The 13,342-nt window shown below is 42.6% G+C and overlaps 1 protein-coding gene across 1 annotated transcript in view; it reads left to right on the top strand.

Moving 5' to 3' along the window:
* NBEAL2 (neurobeachin like 2) overlaps positions 1–13,342 on the top strand; it is a 682,983-nt gene that overhangs the window by 271,507 nt on the left and 398,134 nt on the right. The window contains exon 2 of the mRNA XM_078662556.1: positions 994–1,082. Within this exon, the coding sequence (XP_078518682.1) occupies positions 994–1,082 (89 nt within the window). The remainder of the gene's footprint in view (positions 1–993; positions 1,083–13,342) is intronic.

Raw genomic sequence — 13,342 nt, 5'->3', positions numbered from 1 at the left:
CGCAAAGTGTGAGGGACTATTTTACATCTGAAAAATAGACTCAATCAGCACTTGTTCAATTCCTTAACTCCTACATGATTTTTATGGAGAAAGTAGTTCATGTTTGGATATATTTTTTGCATTAGGTTTAAAAAAATTTTTTTTGTCAGAACCCACATATTAACTGTAACCACCATTACCAAGACCATTATTACCATAATTTCCAGCACTATCATTATCACCACCATTAACACAACAGCCTCTATGCATGTTAGCGTTTACATACTTTGCTACATGTAAGCTGAACGATTGTCTTTGCTAATGCTTGTTTTTCTTGCAATGTTCCTGAAGTTGACTGCGCATTTTCGACCAATCGTCATTTGTGTGTATAAGAGGCTATTTTACTATTTTTCTGGCGGAGTTAATGCAGTTCTATGCATTCCAAGAAGATTTCAGTGAAAACAACCTTGAGAGATAAAATTACAAATTAAGGAAAATGTTATTAGTGTGGATACCTACCACTGGTTTAGGAAGGACACTAAATACCCGATTTTCAGGCAAACCCTTGACAATGAAAATCTGGTGTCATCGTAGGTCCCGGAGGGCCACATCCAGCCACATTTTCAGACTAACCTCGTAAATGTACATACAATGCAGATTGATGGAACTCCTTTATGTAATCAGTGTGATCCTGAGAATTTGGACTGAATCTTAACCTCCCAATGTGAATTCCATTATTATAGATTATTTTCGTGTATGCTTATCTTATGTGAACATTCTGAAAACCTGGCCTGGGTTTTGCTTTCCAGGAGCCACTTTGGGCACCCTTAGTTATGAAATATTTATGTTTAGATTCCTTGCATGCATATAGTTCCACCTGAGTATCTTAACATTTGCAGACCTATTTATGGACACCGCTATTGTTCCTTGTTAGGCTGTCTACTCTACAAACTATTTTACTGCGTGTATTTCCTGTTTCTTACCTCTGTGCCACTCTGATTTTATTTTTTACAGAAAGATCTGCACTACCTGCAGCAGTGGCTGGAGGTGTTTGTGGCAAGCTTTGAGAAGGTCATCGCAGTGCACTCATTGGAACCGAGAAGGTACGTCTGATCCTACTCTTGTGTGTTAAGTCAGTGGCTTGACAATTTGTGTTTGTAGAGCATTGAGCCCCCCCCCCCCCTCGCGATGACTGCACTGTATGGACATGTTTTGCTGGCCACTTTGTAGGTTTGTGTTTAATGCTTGTAAGGAAATCACAGATGTTTAGCATTTGCCTACAGAGCGCTTTAACTGTCTTGCCGGCTGGACAGTCATCAATACTGAGACATGACAACATATTGTTACACAAAGTGCAAGCGGTTGCAACTGTTATTTTCTGTTTCACAATGTCACATGCATGGAATAATGGCTCCAACCTGTGCCTACATGCTTGTATTAGAGTAATACATTACAATGCTAGCTAATGTTTTGCGTTACATTGTTATTTGTGTGGTGCTTACTGCTGAAAAAAGTATAAAAGAAGACGATACAATGGAAGCTGTGATAAAATAAGAAGGGAATGTGAATCTAAAGTTGTTGTATAAAACCTTGGGTGTTTGAAATCTTTATACATTTCTAGTGGTCTTCCAGAGTTGTCAGTATGAGACTGTGTACTGAACATGAGTGGTGCAACCAATCAATCAGAGTCTTATAAGGCGTGACTACTCACCCGTGATGGTCTCAAGACGCTGGTTTGGGGGGGGGGGGAGGGTTTGAGGTCTGCTGTTCAGTCAAAGAGCTAGGTCTTGAGATCCTTACTGAATTGTGGCAAAGATGGAGATTACCTCAGGTGCAGGGGCAGGGAATTCTAGGTCTTCGCAGCGAGGTAAGAGAAGGATCCCCCTCCAGCCGTAGTCTTACGGATCCTTGGGATGGTGCCCAGGGCCAGTGGGCAGAGCGGAGATGTCTGGTGGGGATGTAGAAGGAGAGGCGGTGGTTGAGGTATGAAGGTCTGGGGTAGTGGAGGGCTTTGTAGGCTTGCATGGGAAGCTTGAAGGTGATTTTCTTGGTGCAAGAGTTTCTTCCAAAATCTTTTCATCAAAAACCCACAACAGATTGAAATAGGTCGATTGTTTGGGCTAAGTATCCTTCTTGGATTAAAAGTAGCTTTTCTTGCTTTGGCAGGGGACCCACTTGGAGTCCAGATGACCTCATGCATAAGACAGTTCTTTTAATCAGAGTAGCCACTTGACCTGGAAACGACGATGAGGGTCAGAGACACATTCAATAGAGTCTCTTTGGCCAATTTTGAAAGGAATAAGTAGGTCTGTGAGCCTTGGCTTTGCTCATATTTTGAATTCACACAAAAATCTCTGGAGTGCTCTTGGAAATCTCGGAAATTACAACAATACATCTGCTTACCTCAACTTTACTCCTGGCAACTGCCTGCAGGTTTATATTCAAAATCCACATGACTAGGTAAAATTACTACATGTACAATTTTACTGTCCATGTTTTCTTTTCAATGTGGCCCCACAGGGAATATGAGGGTGTTGGAACACTTTAACACCATAATCAAACTCTTACATCCAACTTTTATTGGAAAGACTTTCTGTAAATTTAGGGTAAGAAAAAGGCATTGTTAATGTTTGGGTTTACACACAAAGGCTTAACTTTGTATGCTCCACAGTGGCCACCACAGCCCGCTCCCTGAGATCTCTCTAGATTTCCAGAGAATCTGGCCACTTGACGGATTTTCTGTAGTTGTAGTTACAACCTGTTCCTGTAAATGTATCCAAATTGCAAGTCTGTGAATTGAGATCTGTCATTTGCAGCCACAGTATTCTCATTTGGTGGTCGTATAAGTTAGTTCTAAAGTCGTTCAATTTATGTGGTACCTCAGACTAAGGCCATAAATGACAAGGGAGCTGAATGGAAACAACAAATCATGTGACTTATACTTCCCCAGCCCTCCTATGTCACTGAGACACAAATTGCACCTTTTGACCCCTAAATTTAAATTTGGAACATAGAAGGTCTGTAAAATATGTCCTTGCTTTCTGGAAATATTATTGAACGTGTGCTCTAGTTTTTCATTTTTATGCATGTTTGAGAGACAGGGTCTGTGTACTATGTTAGCCAAAGAGAAAATAGATACCATTCATCTGATCATCTAAAGAAAGTAAAATAGTGATACTTGATTAGGCTAACAAAGTTAGTCTAATTACTGCATTGATTCTTTATCTTGTGTAAATGTGTCTGTGTATATATATATTTATATCTATATCTACAATCAATCTCCATCTTCTCTTCCACAGATAAATGCATTCCAGTGTAGGAATACAATAAGGCAAATGTTCAGTTCATTAGTTTATTCCAGTGCGATGACAAATCAAAAACACCCAACGCATTTCGGCATCTTGTACCCCTTGGCCACAGTGGGTGTTTTTGGTTTGTTGATCGTACTGGAAGAAAATGATGAACTGAACTTATGCCTTATTGTTTTCATTCACTGAAGTGTGTGTTTTTGTGGAAGATAGAGAGTGATTCTATGTGTACGGGTGCCTCACCATTACGCGCATACACACCTGTCATCCTTAGGGTGGTCTCCCTCCAAATGTTTGCCTACTTCCCTTCACTTTTTATTGGCCTTGGGACTGTGAGCACTTTACCACTGACGACCAGTGCAACCATGCGTGTGCTTCTCCCCTAAACATGGTAAAATTGGTGTACACCTGATTGGCATATTTAGTTTACCTGTAAGTCCCTTGTACAGTGCTGTACCATATGCCCAAGGTCTGTAATCTAAATGCTGCCAGTGGGCCTGCAGCACTGGCTGTGCCACCCACACAAGTAGCCTTTCAAACCTGTCTCAGGCCTGCCATTGGGGGGCCTTTATGTTCAATGTACTGCCACTTTGACTTTGCTTTTAAAGCCAATTGCCAAGCCGTATACTCCAGTTTTATTACACATAAGTCACTCATAAGGTAGGCCCTGAGTGATCCTAAGGGCAGGGTGCTGTGTAACTAAAAGGCAGGAAAAATACTTGTTTTACGTGACCTGGCAGTGACAAATAGCTATACTCGTTTTTCACTGCTGTAAGGCCTACTCCTCGCATAGGCTAGGATTGGGGATTCCTTAAAACACTCTTAAAATGTAATTCCTGATTGGAAAGGATTAGCTGCTTCATGTTTCATATCTTTGTTATGGTAGTGATAAATCCTCATTAGTGGTAAAGTTGGATTTGACATTACCATTTTAGGAATGCCACTTTTAGGACGTGGACATTTCTCTGCTCTTAACTTTGCTCTGTGTGCCTGCAGACTGTCTCTAATACACGTCTGGGCTGGGTGACTGCTACACTTTGTGCATTCCCTCCAGACAGCTCCAAACACAGGAAGGGCTGGATGTGGCAGTTGACTCTTCTGAATTCTGATAGCCATCCTGGGCAGGAAGGGGGAGAGGTGTCTCACACTTACAACTGAATATGCTGTGTCCTGTCCTCGCACAAAGGTCTGATTACCCCCATAGGTAGCCTGGCAGACAGGACTGGGCTGAAAGGGATCCTTTTGCACTCCAGAAAACTCATTTGAAGTCACCCCTAGGTCAAAGGCCCTTTTATGCTATAAGTATCAGGGCTCAGACCCCACCAAATCAGCACACTTCTGGACCTAGAAAGAACTCTGCTCTAGTAAAGACTGCGGTGCTGTAAGGGCTGCTACTTTGCTGTGCCTGACTATTCTGAGGAACTCCTTCTCTACTCTGCTGAGCTGCCCTGCTGCCTGATGATCTCTGCCCTACTGAGGACAAGGACTGGACCCATCTCACTTGAACTCAGAGTGAATCAAGGGGCTAGCTGGCTTGCCTTCTGTTTTCTGAAGTCTCAGGGACAAAAAAGACTTCCTGCAATCCTGCTGGACTCTGCCACCTCTGAGTCCTATCCTTGCCTGAGTTACCCCCTCCTGTACTGGACCTCAGAAGTGGGTTCCTCAGCAGATTTCTGCAAAAACCTTTGAATTGACTCGACTGCGTGAGAAATTTGACGACAGCGCCTTCAACGCAGAGGCTGCCTGATGGTCAAGAATCCACAGCCTGCGCTGCTCAATGAGGACACTCGCCGCGGCGCGATGCCGACACATTGCATTCACCTTCACGGTCCTTGACAAAGACGAGGGACCCGCTTTGCGCGGCTCGATGATGAAGTAGACTCTTGACGTTTTCCAAAGCTCCATCCAAGGTATTTCCTCAGCGGGACTTGTCTGGGTCCTGTTGCCCACAAGCCAACGATCATGGTCGGTCCGAACTGTTGATATGCACCGGTCTCTCACGACCTTAAGTAACCTTTTGAACTCTAGTGACTTCTAAGCACTGTTTTCACATTTAATTTTCCAGAATTCACATCTTGGCTCCTACTTTTAAAATTTTTGTCATTTTGATTCTGTTTTACTCATATAAATATTCTCTATTTTCTAAACCTGCTCAGATTCTTTTTGTGGTGTTTTCATTGTGTTTCTGTAATTTAACTGTTGCACAAATACTTTACACATTGTCTCTCAATTTAAGCCTGATTGCTCTGTGCCAAGTTACCAGTGGGTGAGCACAGGTTAAGTTAGGGTGTGTATTTGACTTACCTTGACTAGAGTGGTGGTCCCTGCTTGGACAGGGTGAAAACCTCTGCAAACTAGAGACCCCTTTGTAACAATATATTTTATTTTGTTAGGGAAACCTAACTGAGTAACTGCAATTTAGCTTTAGCAAGTGGCTCTGGTGAATTAAAAAATCATGAGGCCTAAGGCTGAGTGGTTTGTAAATGCCATAAAAATCTAGCGAAAGCATTAAAGGAACATATAACGCAAGTTACCCAGCATGTCTATTTTATATTTTCTGTTTATTGTGGTGCAGGTAGCATGAAAACGATGTTTTTTTTCAAGTAGGGAAGAGCTAATTGAAAACAGTAAGTGGAATACTGGACTATACTATTTGAGTGTCTGTAGTGAAACTAGGATACACTTATTTTATTATGTAGTTACAAATGCAGTGATTCAGACAAAACAGTCCTTGCTTTCTTAAAAGTACTCTCTGGCTGTAAGATCAATATCTGTTAAAGCTACAACCGAGCTAGTGTTAGGCTTGTCTGCCTTTGAATGGTCTTCCCTCAAATGTTTTGCTTTACTCCTCCATTTCTTGCTGATCTTGATTTTGTTGGCCCTAGGACACTGTGCACTTTAACAATATTAACAATATTAACCAGTGCTAAAGTGCTTGTATCGCCTTCATACATGGTGAAATTGGATAACACCCAATTTGTACATTTAATTTACTTGTAAGTCCCTAGTCAAGTGGTACCACAAGTACTCAGGTCCTGCAAATTACATTCTATAAATGGGCCTGCCGCACTTAATGTGACACCTGCTTAAGGAGTTTTTAAACATGTCTCAGGCCTGCCATGGCTGCTTGTGTGTGCAGTTTTAAACTGCCAATTCAACCTGACAAAGTAAATCTTGTGACTTTGTCCCATTCTGGCGCGGCCAGATAACCACAGTTGGCGCTTAGTACTTGTAGGCACTATTTTTACCCGAACCTTTAAAGTTGCATATGTCAGGTTGTACTGATTGGGTTTTGGTGCCAAATAATTTATTACATTTTACTCTATATTTCTAAATTGGTGTGAGATTTTTCTTGTGTTCGTTTTCACTTTATTACTGTTTGAAGTGCTGCATAAATACTTTGACACGTTGCCTTTAAGGTAAGCCTGACTGCTTTGTGCCAAGCTGCCAGAGGGTTAAGCACAAGGTAATATGGGATTTGATTGTGACTTCAACCCGACAGGAATTGTGGCTGCTGCTTGAGCAGGGTTCATGGGCATAACACAGACCACCGCATCCCCCGCAGTGCGGGGGGCCCCCGAGCTGCAGGGGCCCCACTCAGCAATGTACTCACACCGGAGAACTCCGGATTAAATCCGGAGCAGGAGACCCTCTGTGTACCTTGCAGGGGGGCCCCATCAACTTTCGTTACTCCACTGGCAGGGTTTCACGCCCCTCAACCTGTAACCCAATTTCCAACAGTTAGTAATGGGCAATTAGAATCTTCAGGTTTGGATGAGCTTTCACAAATAGATTGCTAATCAAACTATGAGCAGTGGTTAACCGTGGACATGTTTGAAGCTTCTCCTACAGTGTGGAGCTGATAATGGGTCCAGATTGCAATTTGAAAATTCCAGTTTTGCTCTAGACTACCAATTTAATAATAGGCAATGGTGAGGCTGTACAAAGGTTGTCATTATGATGTAATTTCTGCACAGGCTGGAACATATTTCACAATCCCTGTGTAGTTTTGATTTTTATTACAATGCCTATTTTTTCAATAACAGCATCCAAGAATGTTTTTTTAATGTATGTGTGTGTGTGTGTATAAATAAATATATATACATACACACATACCGGAGCTTTCGGCCAGCTCTCTTTATCGATTGGGCTGTTGAAGTGCCATTCATGTTTGACTTCCGCACACCAGAGTACACAGCATGGGACAGTGGGTCAACCCACTTTAGCCTTAGGCTCTCTTCGCTGTGAGTGATGGAATTTTACCTTGTAAAGATGTGCACATCTGTCCAAAAGGTAGTCCACTTCAGTGCCATGACGGGTAGGCCAAAGTCTGTTTTAATTTCATGTATTTTCTTTAACATTTTTTAATTTCCTTTTTGCTGGGCAATTATTTATTTTTTGCAAATCTATTCATGCCACATTCAGATAGTGCCATTTTTCATTTTTAAACCTTTAGTGCCTGTTACCAAAGTTTGTTTAATAAATAACTTGAATGCATTCCAAAGCCAGCCATATTGGCTTTGCCACTACTTGCTGGTTTGATCTTTTTTTCTTTGTATACTGGCAGCCATGTTGGCTTATTGCTATTTCGGAACACTTTGTTACAAATAGGCATTTAGTTGGTGAACAAATCTGAGTGAGGCTGATTATATGATTTGCAGTCATTAAAGGTAAATACAAGGGAAGGCGAGAGTAAACAACAGAAACCCCGGGGTGAGGTAAAGTGGCATATAGCCACACAAGACTTGGGAATTGGGGGAAAGGTACTTTTTTTTAATGTATTCTAACTGTGGGCGTTAAAGAAGTTTAACTGCCTTAACGACTGGCATTATGATAATAGTAGCTGCATTTTGGGTTCTTCTTGACAGCTTGGTCCTGAGTCAGGACGGCATCCCAGTGCTCATTGCTTTACAACAATCTGTTCGGACATGGGTCTCATCAAAGTTGTGGGTTGTGTTTCTCGTGTTGCGGTTTGGCTTGTGACTTGACATAGTTTGTTTGTGGTGTAAATCGCAGTTGGCTGTCTAAAATACAATTCGTGTTTTTAACTTAAGCCACCAATGCTAGCAGAGTTTAAGGCATATGTTTTGCAGAGGGTCACTTTTGTGCTAAACATCTTTGAAGTTAGCCAGCAGTGTTTCCACCAAACAAGTGACTTTGACTTAGAACTGTAAATGGCCGCCAAGAGGCCGATAATGCTTCATTCAGTGGGCATTTGTAAATATGTTACAGACGTTCGTTTATGAAGACTATTAAACTCCACAAAAGTGTAAAAAGGGTAGGTTTTCAAGCCATACTAATACTGCACCTGGCAACTGTTCCTGGCGGATGGTTCAGGACAACATCCAAGACTAAAGATGACACAACTCCCTTTCATTTGATAAAACAAGGAGCAGCTGAGAAGCCACACACTGTGTATAGCAAAGGGACTGAGCCAATATTATTGATAATATCACTTGTGATAATATACTCTTGCCTCATCATGGATTCATTCTTTCTTCTGCTTCCTATTGGAGTCACACACTTTCTTCTCCCCATGGTTTGTCTTTGCTACCACAAGAGCTTGGCTGACTGCACTTGATCCATATTCACTGCACTGATATCACCCTGTTAAGTAGCGCGTTATCAAAATAAACCCTTAACACCACACAAACACACTGACTTGTTTCTGGAGTGATCAGGGATATTATAACCCATGCTAGTGGTGCTCAGTGTATCACATTTGTAAGAATGATGGGTCTAATAAGGTCATTCCAGGATTTAAACCTGAAGGTTACACACACTATATATTGATCGAAAGAGATGCCGTCAATTTATAAAAAACACAGTTGATGGACAGAATGTAGAACAATGTCATACATTCACCCCAGTACAAGGATCTGGGCCTAAATCCATCGTTTTTTTGCACTCCACACCACCCTGGGTTAGACACTGGCTATATGCAAATCAGCTCTGACCCTGTGCCTCATGGGAACAGTCCAGTCCAAACTACCAAGCCATGTCTTTCCCAGACCGGAATCAAGCATCCAAGGACCGGTTTCTGGCTATCAGCCTTCATTCAGCCTGGATAGCTTGACTCCATTGGTGTGGAGAGCCTGGGACTCACGTCTGAGCATACCCAGCCCACTCGGGGTGAAAATTGCAAAAAACACAGTTGATGGACAGAATGTAGAACAATGTCATACATTCACCCCAGTACAAGGATCTGGGCCTAAATCCATCGTTGATTTGCACTCCACACCACCCTGGGTTAGACACTGGCTATATGCAAATCAGCTCTGACCCTGTGTCAATTTATAAGCAACACTTTCAGCACAAACCCTGAGGGGTAGACTCCTCATTGGGGCAGTGAAAGGACCCTGGACCAACTCAAGTTTTAACGGAATTAGGGCGTGTAGAGCATGACTGTCCACTGTTGTCAATGAGAGCTAGAACCATGCCAGATGATCAGGGTATACGGATGCAGTGAGTCTAAACTAATCATTCACACAGTGATGACCCGAACATTCAACATATTCCTTTCCTCATTGGATCAAAGTTGAAAATTGCAGTGATGTAGGGATGATCCGAGGTAGCCGTATCCCACATGGCATGACTCTTAAACTTGAATCATTGTGTGGTTGGCTCCGAAGAAGGAAAGAAAGGCACAGCCTGTGCTCTGTAGAAAACCATCTTGGGCTTTTTCAGGCCAGGGTGAATAAGGTGTAAGCTTGAAAGTGCTCAAAAGGGTACATAGGCGGACAGATATTGTATTATGGATAAGCTTACTTTGTCCATGACAAACAACACTCTCACAGGGGCTAGCAAGGGAGCCGCCTGAAAAAGTTAAACAGTGAAATTCATTGTTCCTTGAGGTACGTCATCCTTTTTTATTGTAATTTAGTCCATTGATCTCCCAACCGTGGAACCACAACCCACAGAGTAAATGGGGGAAATTATTTTTACCGGACGAAACCTTGAAAAGCAGCGGCAGCCACCATAAACAAAGGGTGGTGGGGTGAGTGGGGTCGCGAGGGAGGGGTCGCGCGGGAAGGTGGTGGGGGAATACAGTGTTTTACTTTTTTTTTTAAACTTACCTTTTGGCGCCGCTGCCGGCCTCCTCCAGCATGGCGTTCGCCACCTCTTCTCGTCCTGGGTCCCAGAAGCCCATGGGATGCAGACTCCCATCCAATCCCCGTGCTGCAGAGCAGCGTGCTGATTGGTCTGAGCAGGCAGGGAAAACGCCCTGCTCAGACCAGGAACTCTGTGGGATTTCTCCAGCTCCCCGGCTGCTCAATGCAGTTGGGCTGGAGAAAACCTAAGTGCGCATGTGTGTATTGGTCGGCCTGAGACAGCCAGCCCAACACATATGCGCACTTGGGGAGGGGAGTGCACGTAGCACGCCTCCTACCACTTCCCATGCCTAAGTCCCGCCCCTCCCAACACCGCTGGTAGAGATGACAACTGTAAAATAAAACTATGCAAGAGCATCGTTTTATTTTACATTTGCTGGCTCTGAGCCAGGCAGTGGAACAAATCTCCTGCGCCATTGCGGAGGTGCCGTCACTGCTTCATAGTAAGTTTTAAGTCAGTTGATCTAACCCAGTTTTGGGGGAAAACTATATAGCTTTTTACATGTACGCAATGTGTGCTCGTCTTTAAGCCAAGAGAATGGCTCAGTGAGCTGGTTCATCACTGCTCAAATTGTGGTCGTCTGCATGTCATTAGTTTGAACCCTGGCAAGCCCAGCTGAAACTTCCATCCCTTGGGGGCTGGTAAATTGAGTGCCATTACATTGATAATAATATTGCCTGCTCTTAATGGAACTTAGTAAAGGCAGGCAAGCAAAATGACAGGCTACTTAAAAAACACAAGCTATTATTATATTTTGTCAAGGCAGGTTCTACATTTGATCATTTCCTCCTATGGGGCGATTACTTATGTTTTTGTAATTATTCCATGCGTTGGATGGTTCAACCAATATTGCCTGAGACCAGCACTATATATTTGTGATGGATTCTTAATGGATTGTTTCTCCAATTTGTTGGGGTGAAAGAGACTATCGGAAGATTATAGAGAAAGACCATAAAGGAAATTTGAGGGATAGAGCTAGGAATTCGTGGGTGAAACCGGAAATTGTGAGTCAGGACACGTCTAGCTCTCACATGACCCTTAACGGGAAGATATCGCCCCTATTTCCACTCTGTTTTACTCAAAAGTTCAGAATATTTCCTGCTGGCCCCTATCTTGGTGGTTGCAGGTGGTTGACTCTGATACTAATTTTTAGGTCTCACTGGCGTTGCAGCGCGAAGCGCTGCCGCCAACGAGACTTATAGTCACCTTCCTCCCTGCCAAGGGAGTCAGAGCTGTGAACGAGCAGCTCCAAACCTGGGCACGAGCCGACTCATGCCCGTGAACGCGCGGGAACGCCAACGTGCACGTTCACGGCGTCACACGTTTCTTCTGAGGCGCGCTCCAGGCCGACTTGCGGTGTGCGTGCTCCAGCGTTTCTGTGGCCGGAGGTAGACGGCATGTGGTAAGTGAGGGCCGGGGGGGGATTTGTTTGCTTGTTCTGATTACCCGGCCTCGCAAACTTTAATATTGGAGGACATGACAGCCTAAATGTTCGGATTATTAATTTGTCTCTCAGTTCAGTTTCCAATTTTATTTATTGGTCACATATTAGGCAAAAGGTATTTAATCTTTATATCATGCTGAATGTAGCCCGTTTATGTAATTGCACACAAATTGTATTAATTGAAATGAAAGTGTTTCTTTCTGACCTTATTACAATGTAGCAGTGTCTTTACAATCGTATGGATCCTAGTTCAATCACGTTCATTCTAGGTCTTTCATGCATATCTATGAAGGAGTTACCGCCATGTCACTTTCTACCCATTGAGGCAGTTAGTAAAGGCGCTCGCTATGATTTTCAATGAACTTTATTGATAAAACATGATGCGATAATGTGAAACTGTGCCAGTGATATACATAATGCGGAACCACCCTAAATGTTGTTTTGATTTTTTTTCGATTTTCTTAACATTACCATGATTCTGTAGTATCTCATCTATTTCCATGCACGCGAGAGCTTTTAATGGCTTCAACTGTGAGTGTTTGTTAACACGACAAAGGCCTGTGCGGCTGAAACCCGTTTTTGTTTAAATTAATTTCCTTGGCTGATACGGGTGTGCCGCCTCCTTCCCGATTGGGAATTGGTTTCTTTGTGATTTATGTGGCTTCTGCCACCACGGCTGGTACCGACGACTTGCAGGCAGGAGTACGACGTAACTGGCACACACACTAAGTACTGCTAGACAGATCTACACTGGGCAAGGTGCTGTGAACTGGCTTCACCTTCTAAGTAGACAAAACTACAGTGAGCTAGAGACAACACTGTTCTTACTGCGCTCCCCTCACTTGTGACTCCCCACAGATGAATCCTCGTCTTCGTATATAGTTTGTGTACAGAATAATCCCAAAGCAATGTTGCAACTAGAAAGCACAGGTGTAACATGGATTGGCCACAAACGGTCTCTCAATGATATATTATTTTAAAGACCAACTTTGAGATGGCGAATTGAAACTGCAACAAATTAAGTGCACGGAGTAGTGCACTTTCTTCCCTAAACCTGCAAAGCAAAGTCTTAAACCCAAACTGATTTCAATATTGATTTGACTGTATCCTTCCAGGCTGCATAAAGAAACAGATTTACGAACATCGCCTTAATAAGTGAGACACTTCACTACAAAGCACATACCCTAGTATTGAAGTGCACTAAACCAATATTGTCAAAATGTTTATCGGTATTAAGCCTCTTGAAATGAGCGTATTCACAAGAAGTACATTTTATGTATTTATAAGATACAGATCTACAATAAAATCTACTTTATAGATAATACAAACTACATAATCAATATAAATCTAAAAAGCATTTTAAAAAGTTTAAAAAAAGTTTACAACACATGTTAGTCACTGGATTAAATCAAAGTTGAATGGTATCTTTCGCGGAGTGTACTTCGTATTTCAAAAACAATGGTTTCAACAAATATAAACTTAATATACAAAACGGGGC

Source organism: Lissotriton helveticus, chromosome 10, assembly GCF_964261635.1.
Source record: "Lissotriton helveticus chromosome 10, aLisHel1.1, whole genome shotgun sequence".
Classification (NCBI taxonomy): Eukaryota; Metazoa; Chordata; class Amphibia; order Caudata; family Salamandridae; genus Lissotriton; species Lissotriton helveticus.
This window is presented reverse-complemented; position numbering and strand designations above follow the sequence as displayed.